This window comes from Pyrus communis, chromosome 8, assembly GCF_041283825.1.
Source record: "Pyrus communis isolate YQ-2024b chromosome 8, ASM4128382v1, whole genome shotgun sequence".
Lineage (NCBI taxonomy): Eukaryota > Viridiplantae > Streptophyta > Magnoliopsida > Rosales > Rosaceae > Pyrus > Pyrus communis.
This window is the reverse complement of record NC_142572.1, coordinates 16859997-16878591: the sequence shown is the minus strand read 5'-3', so window position 1 is coordinate 16878591 and position 18595 is coordinate 16859997. Positions and strand designations below refer to the sequence as shown.

The 18595-nt window shown below is 37.0% G+C and overlaps 3 protein-coding genes and 1 long non-coding RNA gene across 4 annotated transcripts; 3 read left to right on the top strand and 1 right to left on the bottom strand.

The window, feature by feature from the left end:
* Positions 1–312: 312 nt before the first annotated feature.
* On the bottom strand, positions 313–3018 carry ORC2 (origin recognition complex second largest subunit 2). The gene is made up of 6 exons (XM_068458381.2): positions 2784–3018; positions 2597–2703; positions 2041–2173; positions 1426–1717; positions 1012–1239; positions 313–921 (listed from the first exon to the last, which is right to left on the bottom strand). The coding sequence occupies exons 1-6, from the start codon at positions 2910–2912 to the stop codon at positions 722–724; spliced, it is 1089 nt and encodes a 362-aa protein (XP_068314482.2). The 5' UTR covers positions 2913–3018; the 3' UTR covers positions 313–721.
* A 6834-nt stretch (positions 3019–9852) lies between these two features.
* On the top strand, positions 9853–13797 carry LOC137717657 (dimethylallyl, adenosine tRNA methylthiotransferase). Its single transcript, XM_068457080.2, has 7 exons — positions 9853–10511; positions 10786–10874; positions 10991–11126; positions 12284–12382; positions 12519–12644; positions 12833–13092; positions 13214–13797. Exons 1-7 carry the CDS (start codon positions 10343–10345, stop codon positions 13325–13327), a joined length of 993 nt encoding a protein of 330 aa, XP_068313181.2. The 5' UTR covers positions 9853–10342; the 3' UTR covers positions 13328–13797.
* A 1058-nt stretch (positions 13798–14855) lies between these two features.
* On the top strand, positions 14856–16584 carry LOC137718603 (uncharacterized). Its single transcript, XM_068458153.2, has 2 exons — positions 14856–15013; positions 15768–16584. Exon 2 carries the CDS (start codon positions 15800–15802, stop codon positions 16349–16351), a length of 552 nt encoding a protein of 183 aa, XP_068314254.2. The 5' UTR covers positions 14856–15013; positions 15768–15799; the 3' UTR covers positions 16352–16584.
* Positions 16585–16700: 116 nt separating this feature from the next.
* Positions 16701–18323, top strand: LOC148695212 (uncharacterized). Its single transcript, XR_015965612.1, has 2 exons — positions 16701–17007; positions 17161–18323. It is a non-coding gene; the product is annotated as an uncharacterized LOC148695212 (long non-coding RNA).
* The last annotated feature ends 272 nt before the right edge of the window (positions 18324–18595 follow it).

Genomic DNA, 18595 nt, shown 5'->3' with positions numbered 1-18595 from the left:
TAACATTACTCAGACCCATACCCTTCCTTGTGTTTGATTTTTTTGGGAGAGATTAATACGGGTTGTAATGTCGTTTGACTACTTGTCGTTTTCTTTGAGAGGTCCGGTCCATCTCCATCCGGTTTGGTTGGTTTTCTGTTGAAGTAAATGTTAACAAATCTAATTTGTCCTTTGTCCTTTTCATTTGAGCTACATTTTCAACTCAATTTTCACCGCGATTCTCTCTCGGATAGGCTTTGAAACGAAAACGAATGCTGAAATGTCAACAAGCGTTACTGAATACTCGATAATACCTACTTTTAGAACGTCCAATGCCAAAATCAATTTTTCCTGCTTGAATGGGCAGAAACTCTTGCTTTTAATATTTTAGAAAATTTGACAAAGACGTATTTGAACGTCAAATTAATAGTTGAGAGAGTAAATCGGTACAATTTACCAAAACTAATGAGGCTGATTGACACTCCTTTCATCATCCTATATTTCAAACTCTCCCGAGTCTCTTCTGCCCACAAAATACTCTGTTTAGGTGCATGCGATAAAAATGAAACCTCCCACACACTGCAGAGCCGCACATGATCCGAGCACATGCGAGGAGATTATTACACGTTTCGATGCACTTCAGTCACTTTTTAAGCAGGGAGTGCGAATTTTGGATTATTGCCACTTGTATCAGGACATAAAATCCACATAATTTTGAAGGACCGAGTAGTGTAATAACAATTCATTGACTCAGGTCCGCTAGCAGTTTTTCAAGTGCCTCATTTGTGAGAGGAATGTGCAAGCAATCCTGGCCATCAGAATTCCTTTTGGTCTTCACCAACTCATGATCTTTGAATTCCGTCAAATGGGAGTTAAGCGTAAGCTGGCTGCTCACGAGGAACCGCTCTCGACAGGTTGCGTACAGATTATCAATCGGCATCCCTGAACAACACACAAGTTATCAAGTAACGGATGGAACGGATTATAGAGGTTAAAGCTCCAAGAGTTAATATAGGCTGCATGGCTACTTACCTTCTTCGTTCGAGTGGGATAGTTGATATTCTGCAAGAACTTTGAACACGCTCTGAGCATTGGATGTCAAACTCTGCAAAACTATTGTAGCACCTTTGGCACTTTGGGTGGTATTTCCATGTGCAAGAATCAGTGGAATGAGCATTCCTTCGACCTTGTATGGCGCAAAGGTAGGAACGTGATGCCAGCACCAGTTGAATTGTGTGTGAACCATCTTCTTGTCCCACACTATTAAATGGAAAGAAGGTGTGATTAAACTTGATGACGTATGAAGTTTTTGTCTTGCAGGGTAACAAAAAACGGTTTTCTTCTTTAGTTCTATTTTTACAAAGACATAGAGGCAAAGTTTCAGGATCCAACATAAGTCAGAGACTCAGAACCCGATATAACAAATTATAACAAGAATAGACTTACAAAGAGGTGCATTGACATGATCGATAGAGGCCACAATGCGAATATGAGAGCAAGAAGCAACTCGTGCAAGACACTGTTGGGTTTCTGAGTCCCTTAATCCAGGTCCATCAATGTTGTGAATGACAACACATACTATATATTTGTTTGTCGTATCTTCTGATCCATCCAAAAATGCAAGAAGATCATCCATGGACCTAGAACTAAATGGTTGTTGCACTTTTGACGAGCTTCTAGAAGGAGTCCTTTTGGTTTTCAATTGATCCCACAAAAGTTCAGCTAAGGCTACCACAACCTACATTGCAAACATTAGATAACATGTTAACGACATGGTAATGTTTGTTTTAGCTTCGACCCTATCCCCTTTTCTTCTTTCCATATTATGTCATATTTTCAGACAACAAGGAAGATGGGTTAGGCTGCTTTTGGAGACAACCTACATGAGACAAAGGTGATCCACACATTGTTCATAAAGTTTATAGCAGATTGCATACAATATACTAGGCCAGGAAAACCCGGTAAATCAAATTCTTATTGCCAATAAGATAAAACCACAGAACAGGAAAATGTAAAATAATCGCATATGGGATGTGGAATAGTGTTCCCTATAAATATTACCTGTTTTATATTTATTCCTTGAAGATAGCCGTTGACAACAAGCACAGAATAATCCGTCAACGATGTTGAAGCAAAATCTTCAAGCAAGGCCTTCTTAGATCCAAATCCATACATAAGAAGGCCAAGACCACATCTACGAACAATAAAGCAAAGGGTAAAGCAAAGGGTGAATAATAACATCAAAATAGCATAACATTAGTAAATAGCAGACTTCAAGTCCAGAACTTAATCAATTGCAGAAAGGATATAATGCAACTCCTTGTAGCCAAATACTAATCCAAATGCCTATAGAAAGAGGGCACTCATTGCCATTGGTGAAAAAACTCCGATGCCAAATGTGGTCGATGATATAATTAAGTACCATAAAGCAGTATAATTTGTAGCATATGCAGCCAGAAGATCATTATGTTCTCATTTCGTAGTAAAATTAAGTCGAAAATCCATCCAATTTGAACATTAGATGCTGAAAAACGGATATGAAATGAAAAATCAACAAACCCAATTGAAATAACAGCGTTTCAAATATTTCTAATCAATCTACGAGTCAGTGGAATACCTCAGTTCAAACGCCCATTCTGGGTACGAACTCTTGTAACTGTTCATCAAATCCTTCACCTCTTTCTCATGTTTGGGTTCGATTTGAGCCGCCGCCGCAACCAGTTCCTGCCAAAGTTTCAAGCTTTAACAATAATAACAACAAAAAATGGAAGATTCTGAAAGAATTGAATTCGAGCCAGCGGTACCTGCTCATCGACGATATCGATATCCGAGAGCTTAGATTGCGATTTCTTGCCGGAGCCGCGGAGCTCCTTTGCCAGAAAGTAGTTTCTGGAGAACCCAAATTCTTCGTTCTCGCCGTCGTTCATCTCCATGGCTTTGATCTCGATCTAATTGCAGCCCCCAAATTGGTACGAGTCTCAGAGGGCGTATGCCCTAGTAAAGCTACTTCTGCAGTTCTTGATTTTCCCGCCATTTTCCCCTTTCGGAGCGAGCAACTAGACATGGGCCGAGTCCGGCCTATTGGGCCACTTATACTGCTTCCCCTTGTAAGCCCTATGATTGTTTTAGTCGCTTGTCTCACGGCTTGTTTAGATTATAACAACTTGGCTACTTTGAATGAGGAGAAGTTTCTACTCTTTTATTTTTTATTTTTTGAACAAACGATATTTTTTATAATAAGAATAGTTTCACAATGTGCTAGCAATAATTTTGTTCAAATTTATCTTTGGCGATAATTAAACCTAAGACTTTTCACTTACAAGTAGAAAGGAACATCACTAGACCATAGTACTAAGTGGCAATAAGAGTTTCTCTTTAAAATCATTTGTTGATAGTGTATAGAATTTCGTGTTTATGATCACAATTTTTTATATTATAAATCACTCTAAAGAGTTCGCCTTTGCAAAAATCAATTAAAACTAAGGTCATTTAGTTATCGAATTGTATAAAAACAGATAAGTGGAATTGGTAAAAGCATTACGAACCATCTATGCACGATTCTGATTATAAGCACAAAGCTTTATGATTTGAACACGAAGAATTTTGAGTAAGAGTTTCTACTACTTATTTTAATAGCCAAGCATTGTTCTTTAGGAAAACTTATAAAAATGACTTGAAAATTTTGAGTTTTAACGATAAGGACAAAATAAAGGATAAGGGGAATAGTAACATGATTGACTAATGTGGTTTTTCGTTAAAGTAAACAGTACTAGGAACTTTTCGTTAAAGTTTCCTTCTTCTTTATTATGAGCACGTTGAACTTTTTATTATAAATTTGTGTTTATTGGAAAAATATTCGCACAAGTCATATACATTTTAAGTGAAACAATTTCATATAGGGCTTGTTTGAGAAGTGCTTTTAAATAATTGAAAGCATTTTTAGAAAAAAGAAATGTTTTTGAAACCAATTCTTAGTAAAAAAAGCAAGTTAATCTTGGAAATATTTTTGAAGTGCTTCATTCAAGAATCACCAATTATGTGCTTCTTAAAAAAAACACTTTAAGGGGTTTTAGAACTAACTAAAAAATAGTTTCTTTAAAAGCGTTTTTAGTCATCAAAAATCATTTTCCAAACGAGCCCATATTGTGGTCTTACAGATTGATAGTTCCATATTAAATAATAAGGTTTTAGTGTTATAATCCTCCTAATTATAAATTATCAAATAAAACTATGGCACATCACATCTTTCATTGTTGTATAAAATGAAATACATGCACGTAGCTTGATGGATAGGGATACATAGTCATAAATTAAAACAAAATTAATTATTAATTGAATACTAATCACAATTTAAGTAAATATATATTTGTTCAATCAATTCTTGACATAGATGAAATTTTGTTTTTGGACTCGGATGACATTGAAGTTCAAATCAACAAGGTTAAAGATTAGGTTTGCTTCCAACAAAAAAAAAATGATTATGTTTGCCATCCTGTTAATAATTTGATGTACCTAACTCAAATTAAGTTTGATTGAGTAACATTTACTTTTTTTGTTCTCACAATTAATGTAACGACCCGTCCCAAATAAATATATATTTTCTCTCCGAATGTGTGAAAATGACGATTATGCCCTCAAGACTTAGTGACGTGGATGTACGTATATAGTTTTAAATTATTTTTCTCGATGACATAATTAAATTTTACACGTCACAAGCGCGTTGACGTGAGTTAGGGTCGAATCGGAGTCGTAACAAGGAAGTTACGATTAGTAATGCGCGTAAACAGGTAAGTTACAACCAATTATTTGGGCTCCTACCTCCTTGGGCCCAATCAAGTTTTATTTTCTTTCTTCTTTCTGCCAATCCCGTAACCCCCACACACACACGTGCAACCTTCTTCTCTCATCTCTTATTGAAAATTCCTTTCGTCCGTACAACTGAGAGCACTTACCCTCAAACTAAACCAAAACTCTACGGATCGAGTTTGATGTTTCCAGATTCCTACTCCTCTCGAGCTCTAGAATTTGGTGATACCTTTTGTTTGGTGATTTGACTTCGAGAAGAGATTCCATAAACTTTAGCGAGGAGCTAAACAACTTTGACGTGATCGTGGGATTTATCTAAGGACTTAAGACTCATGGTAGTCCCCATACAACTTCCTTAGCATATTGGAACAATTTTGGAGTGGTTTGAACATCGGGACACTCGGGTTTATCGAGTTACAGACTTAGCTGAAATAACAAAGGATTTTCTGTGACATCCCACATCGCCCAGGGGAGTGATCCTTATATGCATATTCTCATCCCTACTTAGCACGAGGCCTTTTGGGAGCTCACTGGCTTTGGGTTCCCATCCTTACCCAGCACGAGGCCTTTTGGGAGCTCACTGGCTTCGGGTTCCGTAAGAACTCCGAAGTTAAGCGATTTCTTGCCGGAGCCGCGGAGCTCCTTTGCCAGAAAGTAGTTTCTGGAGAACCCAAATTCTTCGTTCTCGCCGTCGTTCATCTCCATGGCTTTGATCTCGATCTAATTGCAGCCCCCAAATTGGTACGAGTCTCAGAGGGCGTATGCCCTAGTAAAGCTACTTCTGCAGTTCTTGATTTTCCCGCCATTTTCCCCTTTCGGAGCGAGTAACTAGACATGGGCCGAGTCCGGCCTATAGGGCCACTTATACTGCTTCCCCTTGTAAGCCCTATGATTGTTTTACTCGCTTGTCTAATGGCTTGTTTAGATTATAACAACTTGGCTACTTTGAATGAGGAGAAGTTTCCACTCTTTTATTTTTTATTTTTTGAACAAATGATATTTTTTATAATAAGAATAGTTTCACAATGTGCTAGCAATAATTTTGTTCAAATTTATCTTTGGCGATAATTAAACTTTAGACTTTTCACTTACAAGTAGAAAGGAACATCACTAGACCATAGTACTAAGTGGCAATAGGAGTTTCTACTTAAAATCATTCGTTGATAATGTATAGAATTTCGTGTTTATAATCACAATTTTTTATATTATAAATCACTCTAAAGAGTTTGCCTTTGCAAAAATCAATTAAAACTAAGGTCATTTAGTTATCGAATTGTATAAAAACAAATAAGTGGAATTGGTAAAAGCATTACGAACCATCTATGCACAATTCTGATTATAAGCACAAAGCTTTATGATTTGAACACGAAGAATTTTGAGTAAGAGTTTCTACTACTTATTTTAATAGCCAAGCATTGTTCTTTAGGAAAACTTATAAAAATGACTTCAAAATTTTGAGTTTTAACGATAAGGACAAAATAAAGGGTAAGGGGAATAGTAACATGATTGACTTTTTAGTGTAAAAATGTGGTTTTTCGTTAAAGCAAACAGTACTAGGAGCTTTTCGTTAAAGTTCCCTTCTTCTTTATTATGAGCACGTTGAACTTTTTATTATAAATTTGTGTTTATTGGAAAAATATTCGCACAAGTCATATACATTTTAAGTGAAACAATTTCATATAGGGCTTGTTTGAGAAGTGCTTTTAAATAATTGAAAGCGTTTTTAGAAGGAAAAAAAAATGTTTTTGAAACCAATTCTTAGTAAAAAAGCAAGTTAATCTTGGAAATATTTTTGAAGTGCTTCATTCAAGAATCACCAATTATGTGCTTCTTAAAAAAAAAACACTTTAAGGGGTTTTAGAACTAACTAAAAAATAGTTTCTTTAAAAGCGTTTTTAGTCATCAAAAATCATTTTCCAAACGAGCCCATATTGTGGTCTTACAGATTGATAGTTCCATATTAAATAATAAGGTTTTAGTGTTATAATCCTTCTAATTATAAATTATCAAATAAAACTATGGCACATCACATCTTTCATTGTTGTATAAAATGAAATACATGCACGTAGCTTGATGGATAGGGATACATAGTCATAAATTAAAACAAAATTAATTATTAATTGAATACTAATCACAATTTAAGTAAATATATATTTGTTCAATCAATTCTTGACATAGATGAAATTTTGTTTTTGGACTCGGATGACATTGAAGTTCAAATCAACAAGGTTAAAGATTAGGTTTGCTTCCAACAAAAAAAAAATGATTATGTTTGCCATCCTGTTAATAATTTGATGTACCTAACTCAAATTAAGTTTGATTGAGTAACATTTACATTTTTTGTTCTCACAATTAATGTAACGACCCGTCCCAAATAAATATATATTTTCTCTCTGACTGTGTGACGATTATGCCCTCAAGGCTTAGTGACGTGGATGTACGTATATAGTTTTAAATTATTTTTCTCGATGACATAATTAAATTTTACACGTCACAAGCGCGTTGACATGAGTTAGGGTCGAATCGGAGTCGTAACAAGGAAGTTACGATTAGTAATGCGCGTAAACGGGTAAGTTACAACCAATTATTTGGGCTCCTACCTCCTTGGGCCCAATCAAGTTTTATTTTCTTTCTTCTTTCTGCCAATCCCGTAACCCCCACACACACACACGTGCAACCTTCTTCTCTCATCTCTTCTTGAAAATTCCTTCCGTCCGTACAACTGAGAGCACTTAGCCTCAAACTAAACCAAAACTCTACGGATCGAGTTTGATGTTTCCAGATTCCTACTCCTCTCGAGCTCTAGAATCTGGTGATACCTTTTGTTTGGTGATTTGACTTCCAGAATCCGAGATTCCATAAACTTCAACGAGGAGCTAAATAACTTTGACGTGATCGTGGGATTTATCTAAGGACTTAAGACTCATGGTAGTCCCCATACAACTTCCTTAGCATATTGGAACAATTTTGGAGTGGTTTGAACATCGGGACACTCGGGTTTATCGAGTTACAGACTTAGCTGAAATAACAAAGGATTTTCCGACCATTTTCCGTCAATTTTAGGACCTCAAAGAGGTATGGTTGTATTCTCATAGTTGAGAGCTTCGATTCCATATAAAATTTGTGAATTTTGGTGTTGAAACGAAGTAGAAACTAAGGTTTTAAGAATTTCTAGTTTCCGGTGACCTAGCGGCGGCTGGCAACAGATTCTAGCAAGGCACCAGAGAATAAAGGAGCATATTCCGTCAACTTTGACGGAATATACTGACGGCGTCAAGTAAAGTTAACGGTATATGCTATTATTTAATGGAATATTCCCCAACGCCGTTAGGGTTTTCGTCCAACGTGCCATGGCAGGCGAGTGGGACATCGAAAAAATTTTCTAAAAATATTGGGATGCTCGTGGTATTGAGTAGGCCACGATGATATATTCAAACACCCCAATTGAGCAATGTATGAGAAGTTATTACACGGTTTTGGTTATGTACTTTCAAATTAATGTTAAAATAGTTGTTTCACATATAGGTGAGACATTTCCGGAGGACGAGCGTAGCCAGACGAGACTTGGGACTTACGACCCTGTTACATACCAGTGAATGGGCATTTGGTTTTCTATATATATATATATATATATATATATATATATGCTTTACGTTTTCCCAGAAATTGTTTTAAATGGATTTATGATTTTAAATGCCTTGTCAATTGTATTATATTTTAGAATGTGCACTAGTATAGATATACACGTTGTTGCTTGAAGTTGCGGACGCTCAGGTAAGCTTCAGGTGAGTATATATTGATGATAGTGGAATGCATTGTTTGTGATTATACGTAGAAGCATTTAGAGCTCATTATCCTTCACCCCAGTGTTAGTGGTCCCGTTCGTGGCCAGGGCACAGTCCTTCACGTGATGTTCACCTCCCGCATTGCACACTCACCTTGGATCCAAGTTTGGTGCACAACCCTGTCGTATAGACCACAATAGGTGGTTCCGACTCGTAGGTGACCCGAGATTTATCGCACAATCATTACGTGATCATAGCACTTGAGCATACTTATTTACACCTAGCCTTGTCGTACATACCACAATAGGTGGTTCTGACTATTGTGCAGGCATACCTGATGAGCTATAGGCTCAGCCGTACAGGTCACGTAAGGTGACTCTGACTGGCATATCATTTTACATTGATTTACTTCACCTGGCTTACTTATTTCCATGCTAAGATACTTGACATGGCATATATTTGGTTTTCACTATTCTCGAGCATGATTTCTATATACGTATGTATTATTATTTTCTGGAAAATTATATGGATTTTACGGTGAGGGGTTATTATTTTTGGAAAGAGAAATGGTTTTAAAAACTTTGTTTTTGCCCACTCACGTTTTCTGTTTTAAGCCCCTCCAGGTTCTAGGTAGACGTTCGTGTTGGTGGCTTACGAGGATTCTACGGCAGTTCTGACAGACTTCAAATAATGTAAGAACTTTCTTTCCTGTCTTGTATAATTAATACTTAGTCTGCTGGACTGCACTTAGGCTACCTACGCTTTGAGTACTTGTATTACTACCTTGAACACCTTTGCACACTTTTATAGTTATTTTAGTGTAAATTAGTTAGTGTTGGTTTTTTTTTAATTTATTTTTTTATTTTTTATTTTTATTACTCTCATTTTCATATCACTGTCACTTCCGCATTACGCACATGGCTACGTCATCACCACGTGACGACCAGCACGCCTCGATTTAGGTTGGGGTGTGTCAATTAATGTATTGTTTCTAACTTATATGAAATTATGAGTTTAATTTAGTCTGATTCGAACTAAAATAATTCAAGTTATACAAGTTGTATTGGAATAACATTAAAGTGTTCGGTGATGATATAATTTTATTTTAAAATGTTTCCAACCTAATTTTTATAAAGTGAGACTCTTCTGACACATCATGTTTTTAATACAATATTTTATATTATTGATCTAGATTAACGATAAACTATAACTGTGAGATGATAAAGAGTCTCACATTTGTGATTGTGATAGTTCCATACCATTCCTCACAAATCTATTACTTATCCTAAAAGAAAACATAGGAGCTGATACACCCACGGCGCACGTTAGCGCAAGCCACAGGAGACAAGGCAAAGAGGTTGATTAAGCTATCCCAACTCTACCAAGCAAACACCAACAATCACGGAATCATCTGAGAAAAACACCATAATCATCACTATCGTCCTAACCTTAATCCCCCCTGGGCAGACCAGGCCACTCATTCTTCATTAACCTTAATCATTATCTTAATCCCTTCCTTAATCCTAATTATGTCGATGGCTTTGCGTTAATCTCACGAAATCGCAGCCAAAAAGGCAAGACAAGAAAAGCCCAGAAGCCAAAAGCCAAAAGCACTCATTCCACTGCTGCGTTGGGGCAAAAGACGACCTGGGTCTGTCGTCGGCAGAGGCGGCTTCGAAAGTTTTGGGCTTTTGGGTTTTTGATCTGAGTCTGGCTCCGATCGATCTGTGAGGTCGGCGGATATGGTGGGATGAAGGAGAAGAGACGAAGGCATGGCTCGGGTAGGAGGAGAATGGGGATTTAAAGGTAGAGGGAAATGGGCTTTTTCGTACAAGAAGACCACTCTCATCGTTTGCTCCATTAACATTGCCGTTGCTCTCTATGTTCTTCGCTCTCTCTACGCTTCTCTCTACATCTACTCCGATAAAGATACAGGCCCCAGTACGTCTCTCTCTCTCTGTGTCTAATTTTCTCTCACTAGCTTCTGTAAATCTTGGTTCTTTGAATGATCCACTAGCTATTTGAGGTATTTTTGGAGAGAACCCAGTTGGGAATTTAGCTTGTTGTTTGATGAGTTTTGTGTAAATTTTCCTGCTTAGGATTATCCAGTAACTGTTTGAGGTGTTTTTGAGAGAACCTAGTTGGGAATATTTGAATTTTTCGACGTTGAATGCTGGTTTAATTGAGGGAATGTTTTGTTTGTGAATTGGTTCAGCTTTTGAGTACACTCCGGATCAGATTAGGAAGATGGAGGAATCAGTTCGGATTCGAAAAGCAGCTGAACCGGTTGAGCTAATTAGATTGGTAAGATATGCATTTTGAGTTCTCTGGTGGTGGGTAGATCTGTTTGATTGAATCAGTAGAGCGATAGCTGTGAGTCTTTTTAATTTAATGGAGGACTATTCTGTTGTGCTCAAAAGGTGAAGGCACTTAAGAAGGAGCTTTACAGAGGGGCAGCGGTCGAATTGCCACAGCCTTTGAAACTGAAGATGACTAATGAGATAATTGCTAGGTTGAAAACCTTGAGGCCCAACGCAAATATTACTGAGCAGAGAGGTCAATGCAGCTCAATTTTATTTTCTTTAGCTCATCTCTTTTTGTTATATACATTTCAAGCAAATCGTTATGTTGGACTAGAATAGTTAATAGCCATGCAATATCAAATCTGAAATCTTGTATAAATGGTTTAAACATAATTATCTTACCGTGACATTCAACTTTGTCCTCAAATAGATATGATGAATTTATTTTTGAACTGTGTTGATTCTAGTTTTTGTATCTGAAACTACAATTATCGACATTGATAACAAACTCAAAAAGCTATCGAGTGGTTCTTTAATACTGTCGTATTAAGGTTGAATGAAGTGTACCGTTCTCTTGAGCTACTGTGCAAGTTTCAGTAAAGTAGGAATCCAAAGATTTCATAGCTTTAGTTTAAATCCTTAATCATTAAGCTTCTTATGTTTTACTATAAGTTTATTACCCGTTTGTGCATGCTTTCCCGTTATCTATTTCTTTATGATGTTGCATCATCGTATGGTAGATTTCCAGCTTCCAATATTTCAACTACTTGTTTCAGCTTTCAGAGGGAAATTATCTGTTACATATCCAGAAATAAAATATTTTTTTGGACTGAAGGTTACACAGGTTAAAGTGAAGTTTAAGTGGATTGCATGTGAAAGGATGTTGAAGGTTGTCTGTTTTGTCTTGAGGAACAAATTGCTTCGTGGTATTCTGGTAGCATATAATTTTTCTCTAGATTTTATGTCAAACCTGATCTTTGCAAGGAAGGGATTGCTTTAGGCATACTCTGTATTTCTGTAAACACTAAAAAATTGTGACGTAATAGAGCAAACACTTATAGTTTAATGTGGCCTTTTTAGTTTTCTGGTGCCGTGTTTCTTTCTTTGGGTAGGTGGTGCATGATGACCTGGATAACTGTTGTTTCAGTTAACTTTGGAATTACTCAATTTATCCTGTGATTAAGTGGGGCCAATACTGATTGTCTTTTTAGTAAGCTTGGCTATGGTTTAGATATGTGTGTATGTTGCATTTTTTTAGACCCTGGATATGTTCCAGTTAAGTGTAAAGTGCTTTCACCTTGTTCAAGTATCGAGTGCTTTTTCACTCGTACATTACAAGTTTGCAACATATTCTCTCATTACTTCTAGTAATTAACTTATCATTTTGATGCTGGGTGCTTAAATAAACAGAAGTAGTTGAAAGTTGGTGCAAGGAAAAACTAAAAGAAGCTAAGCAGTTGGCAATTGAGACCGAGGCTTCAAATTCAACAATTCTTCATGAGGAAGCAGGTATGGTCATTATTTGTGAGCTACATGTGGTTTCTTTTTAGGATTCAGTAACTTTTATGATGTAGCAGTCTATGAACGGTAGTATGATTGTTTTGACAGACTCTGGTGTTTCCTGTTCTGATTTTGTTTTCAATAGAAATGCTAGTAAAAGCTTTGGAATCGGATTGGACTTGGATTTTGGAAGACATGGGCCTTTGGATTCCTGCTGAAATTCGTAACACGGAACATCATGATAAACCTGAGGGTGAAGAAGACGATTTAGGTAATTCATGAATTTCTGCTCCATGCCCTTCTCTCTATCATTAGACAAAAGTAATCTTTTATTTTCGTTTACGAAATAAAAAAGAAAAAATCATGGTCCTTGTCTGGTAGTTTTGAGAAGTTTACTCATTCGGATAGTGGAAACTTATTCCATGTGTTGAATGTACGTATTCCTTTGTTTTTTTGTAGACGAAATTTTGCCTGGCAGGCCACTTCCTCCTGAATGCCATGCAGAAGTTCATACAGATTATGATGGTGCTGCTGTAAGATGGGGACTTAACCACCACAAAGATAGTGCAGCTGACTGTTGTCAGGCTTGCTTGGACCAAGCTAGACGTACTAAGCCTAATCAAAAGAGATGTAATATATGGGTTTACTGCCCGTCAGAAACTGGTTGCTATTCTCCAGATATCTACGAGCATAAACTTGGAGAGTGCTGGCTTAAATACGTAAGAACTAAACAACCCTTTCATTACAATTTATATATAATTTGATTTTATTGCATTTTGGTCGTGATTATGTTGATCCAGTTGAGTCTAATGTTTCTTGTTTTCGATCATCAAAATGCAGGCAGAAACGCCTAAACTTAATTTTAAGGACAAGTATTCTGAATCATATAGAGACCGCCATCCATCTGCACCGCTTCTTGTTCCTTGGGCCTCTGGCATTGTTGGTGCACGATAGGATTTCGCCACTCCCAGCCGAAAAGGACAAACCCTTGTCGTTGTAACTTGACCTGCAAAGGCTTACCATGTTCTGGAAACATCACAAAGCACACGAACGAAGGTAACTTCACTGGAATATGTAATCATGGTCTCCCTGGGTTTATATACTTTAGTTCCGTTTAAATTGTTGATTGGAAAATAGAAGAAAATAGGGAGAATTTTTGAAGAGAGGGAAATGGAGCGACTGAAGGTTCAGGGTACGCTCCATGCTTGTTTGTTCACAATCATTTTTTTGTAATACGGATTGTCATGGTGTCTGGCGCCGATGATTCAAGATAAAGAAGTCCTGGTCGGAGGCATAGTGAGGTTTGTCGTTAGACGTTGAAACTCTCCCCGCGAATGAACGAGGGATATGAATTTCTGTCTCTGAACGTTGTGTAATACTCTCTAATTCTTTGGATGATTACATAATGCTCTCTATCTTTAAAAGTTGGAGTACAAAGTTTTCAGTGTCTTGTTGCTCAAGTTTCGTTTAGCTTGTAATGCTCATCAATTGTACAAAGGACAGTTCCAAATAACAAAAACCTGAACAAACTAGTTTTGGAGAGAACCTCGACGGCACGAGGAAGGCTGAGCAAATTTATTAACTCGAGAACAAAAATTCTTTAGACTAACAAAGTGTTTGCTAAGATAACCTAGAAGAGTTGGCGCGGTTGTTCTAGGGTGGAAAAATGGGAATTGGATCCCATCTGGATCCAAATTGTGGGGATCTTAGAGATTTTCACATATTAGCCATTCATCATGTATCATACGGTTAAAAATCATTTGACTTTTTTTTATTTAAAATTAAACACAAATAGTATCTGACGCAAATATTAGATGAATAGCTAGGATATGAGTATCCCTAGGATCTTTATAAAGTGGATTAAGAGGAGATTCTCTTCCGGAGAATTGGGTGTTTTTGTAGTGAAGGTCGGCGAATGATTTTAGTGAGGACCGTTTGAGTTAGTTGGACAATAAAACCACCCTACTAAACAAATACTTTTGCTAATTAGTGCTTATGCTAGCAATGATTTTACCTAAACAGTTGAAAAGTATTTGACAGTGCTTCGTGGATGAATCATCACAGGTACTTCTTCATAAAGTAGTTTCATGAACCATAAGTACTTTTTGGAATTATTTTTAAAATGATTGAAAATGTTTTTCATGAAAATACTTTGGGAATTAATCCTTTATAATAATATAAATAAACTTTAAGTACTTTTAAAATTCAAAATACTGTCACAAAAAAAAAAAAAAAGCGTTTCGTTATTTTAAAAGTGAGCTAAAAATTTTCGATTAAACTCAATTACAAATGTTTTTGGCACTCAAGGGAACAATCTCCTGAATGCCCAAAGTGAAATTTAATAGTAAGTGAGAAGTTTTATATTTGATTCTCGTTACAATTGAATTTGAACTATATTATTATTAATTTATTGTGAGACTAAACCGACTCTCTCATTGCTTAACGTAGATAATATCGTTTATGAAAAAAAAAAAAAAAAAAAAAAAAAAACTTCCACGCGTATAGCACTTTGAGAGTCGCTGCCTCTCATAGCCGCCAAATAAACTGTGAGAGTTTAAAGCGATTCCAATCCGCGCTATTCTTTACCAACCATTATTGATGTCATCGCGCGCGAGATTGGAGCTCGCTCGGCCCATGAAGGTAACTTAATTTCTACGTTTCCCTTTGGTCTTGGTATTTTGGTTGAATTTGTGCAGAATCCGATCGTTACTTGGTTCAGAAAAACCAACAATCCATTTGGATATAATTCTCAAGTTTTTTCTTTGCAATTTGAAATCATTATTCTTGTTAATAATTCTGAAATTTCTGTCGGTGGGTTGTTGCTTAATTGGTTTAATTCGCATTTGGGCGTTCTGTAGCTTTGATTTTACCTCTGATTTCAAGCCATGGTTCATTGACATTGAAAGTCTGCCGATTATATTCCTGTCTGGTTTAGTTGAATTTCGATTCGGATTTTCGATTCCCAAGTGGGTTCAAGCTCTTGTTGTCATCTGTCAAAGATTTTATTAGAAAACTAATGAATCAAGCTTAAAGCTTTTTATATGTTTTGGTTTGTCTGCATGACCAGAGGAACCCAAAAGAGGGACTGCATTCGGGTGGACATGTAGAACGATGGAGAAGGGTTAGGGTTTATTGAGCTGCAGAGATATTATCACAATACTTGAATGCCGTTGTATTTTCATGCTTGATATTATATGAGCAATAGAAACCCGAATGCTTGATCTAGATGTCCTCTTATGTGTTTGTTCAGATTGTTTGATAGTCAAATTTCGAAACCTAAAAGTTGTATGTCGTTGCAGTATTGGCAATTAGAAATCAAGCATTCAGTTACGTTTGATGGTTCTTTGGATTCGCGTATAAAGAAATTACAGACATTTTTTCATTTCATATGCAGTGAAGCTAATGTGGTAGCAAGTAGCTACAACCATGGTTCTTGGCAGCCACCCCATTCAGGAAACTCACTATGACATACTATCGGTGAAGCAAGATGCAAACTATGAAGTTATTCGAGCAAGCTACCGATCTGCCATCCTTGATAGTCATCCTGATAAATTGCAAAGTACATCTGGGTCGGGAGATAGATTCCTGAAGGTGCAAAAGGCTTGGGAAATCCTTGGCGATTCAAGGTCTCGCGCACTTTATGATAGTGCGCTTCGAGCTTCTAGTCATGATGCTATGGTCGCAGAAGACATCAGCTTAGAAGATGTGATGGTTGAAGATGCGGGAGAGGTCATTCAACTCTTTTACCAGTGCCGATGCGGTGACTATTTCTTCGTTGATTCTTTGGAGTTGGAGAAGATGGGGTATGCTTTGTTAAAAGAGGGAAAAAAGATATCTTTCGAAGCACAGAATGCATTGCCAGCATCGCTTGTCCTCCCTTGCGGGTCTTGTTCTTTGAAAGTTCGGATATTGATCAATTCAGATGACTTTATTACGATCATAGATAACCATCGAATGGGGGACGAAGTTTTCTCTTAAGATTTTGGTTTCAACAGCTTAAAATGACGAGAGCCTTGTGCGTTTCAAGTTGAAATTTCATGGAAAATGGGATGAGTGGGATGATTGAAACAGAGATTAAAGAAAGGCCAATTATGATTATGTTCTCTGTAGTTTCGGCGAATCTGTACTTCGGTCCTTATAGTTTCAAGTGTCGCAATTTTAGTTTTGTAGTTTACTGATCGATTCAATATAAAAGCGTCCTAATTTCAAGATTTTTGCATAGAATTTGCAATTTTTCTTTTTTGATACACATAATTCACACTGGATAAGCAATTGCGCTGTTTTTACCTTTTTAGTCAAAAAAATTGACAGAATTGAGTATCTTATTATTTAACTGCTACTATTAGCAAATTATATGACTTAAATCGCGAGACAGTTAGAAATACTTAAATCGCGACAATTGAAACTCGAGAATCCAAGCGGAACTTTTGGAACAGCATAGCGGCCCAACACCATCGTACGGGCCCTTGTATGAGTGGATGAATCAGGACCTCATTATTTTATTTTATTCTAAATTAAAAAAAAAAAAAATTTGAAGAAACATAATCAAAATTGACGTCTACGATGCTTAGCGATCCGATCAGGTTTCTGGTTCTCCAATCAATCCAAGAAAGTTGAAAATCTCTATTTCCCAGGTACGATTTCTTCTCCTTCTTGTTAATTTCACAAAAATTTAGGGCTTTGTTCTTCCTGTGAAATAAAGAAATTTAATTTTCATCAAAGATTCTGCGTTTTGGGGGATTTTAAACTAAAATCCACAATTGGGTTTCTCTGTAAATCAGAAACAGGAGATGGGTTCTGCAGAAAAAAGCTCCCAATGGCGGAGCGTGTTCGATGGCGTGAAGCTGAAGACCATCAAAGCAATGCCGGAAGCTCTAATGGCGGAGATCAACACAGCAATTTGCAATCTCGAATACGCACGCGCCACCGATCTTCTCGGCTCTCCGTCTTCTTCGTCTTCGATGGCGAAAACCGAGAGCTCTGATCAACCCGTATTCAATGCAAGAATGGCGGACCAAGCATACAAGGCAGGCTGCGCAGCATTGGCAGCTGGGAAGCTCGACGAGGCCCTTCTCTCTCTAAACACTTCTCTCTCTAAGTGCCCACCTGACCAGACCTCTGCCGTGGCCAAACTGCACTCTTTGATCTCTCTCACATCTCAGCAGCTCCACAAGCCCCCCAGCTGAGTTTATCTTGTCCTTTCTAATTAATGCAAGCGATGGCGAAAAGGGAAGAATTGAACACAATATCTCGGAGTTTATCTGTATCATTTCATTTTTAACTAATGCAAGGATGGCGGGGGAGAAGGAATCGAACGCAGGATCTGCAAAGTCCACCAGCTGAGTATATCTTGTCCTTTTTAATTAATGCAAATAATGACGGAAGAAGAAATCGAACTTAGGATCTCGAGTGCAGCGGATTTATTATCACATCAAAAAAATTTGGTTATTTGTGTATTATACTATTCCGGCACTTGGATCCAACTTATTGTGACAACATGAATTTTGGTGGGACGAAAAGTTTGAGTATTTGATTCCAACTTTCCATGCTTTGGTCATGCGGATTTGGAGGTCGGCAACAATAATTTGGAGCTATTGAATGATCAATCAATTGGGGAACATGACATGTTGACATTAGTGTTGGGAGCAGATTTCACGAGGGTGGTTGGTGTTGGTGGTGGAGATGATGCTTTTAAACTTTACAGAGCACTTGTAAAGGTGGAGAATTTTCCTTTGTTCTTGTCTGATCAAGTTGAGATATGAATGATGTATTTAACCATGTTTAATCACTAGTAGAGGATTTCCTATGTTCTTGTCTAAATTTTGGTTTGGTTCATTGATTAATTTAGATATGACAGGTGCCATTTTGTAGTAAATTTGACCTATAAGTGTTACCGGTTGTATGCAATTATGTGTTTAGTTGTCGGGAAGGACTTGCTTAATACTTTCAACCTAATAGTATTCAAGGCAAGTGACAGGCATTGTCATGTGTTTTAATTTCTACTTGGCAACTCTTTATTGCTTTGGAAACCGTCTCACTGGCATACTTGGTGTAGTTAAGTCTCAATCCATTTTCACATCTAGGGTTTTTAATGAACACAATGTGGAGGGAGACTAAAGAAAATAAAATCAAAGATTTGCTCAAGAAATCTCAGACTCATGATTTTTCTTTGTTATGATATTACTAGAATGTAATGCCCATGAAATTTCTAATTCTTTTGCT

What these genes read in the sequence shown, in the direction of transcription:
- ORC2 (XM_068458381.2), bottom strand. Translation starts at nt 2,912, where the DNA reads ATGGAGATGAACGACGGCGAGAACGAAGAATTTGGGTTCTCCAGAAAC. An exon ending in GAATGGGCGTTTGAACTGAG is followed by an intron (nt 2,174 to 2,596) that starts GTATTCCACTGA and finishes TATTGTTCGTAG; the next exon opens with ATGTGGTCTTGGCCTTCTTA. An exon ending in TCATGTCAATGCACCTCTTT is followed by an intron (nt 1,240 to 1,425) that starts GTAAGTCTATTC and finishes TCCATTTAATAG; the next exon opens with TGTGGGACAAGAAGATGGTT.
- LOC137717657 (XM_068457080.2), top strand. Translation starts at nt 10,343, where the DNA reads ATGGCTCGGGTAGGAGGAGAATGGGGATTTAAAGGTAGAGGGAAATGG. An exon ending in CGGTTGAGCTAATTAGATTG is followed by an intron (nt 10,875 to 10,990) that starts GTAAGATATGCA and finishes TGTGCTCAAAAG; the next exon opens with GTGAAGGCACTTAAGAAGGA. An exon ending in GAGAGTGCTGGCTTAAATAC is followed by an intron (nt 13,093 to 13,213) that starts GTAAGAACTAAA and finishes ATCAAAATGCAG; the next exon opens with GCAGAAACGCCTAAACTTAA.
- LOC137718603 (XM_068458153.2), top strand. Translation starts at nt 15,800, where the DNA reads ATGGTTCTTGGCAGCCACCCCATTCAGGAAACTCACTATGACATACTA.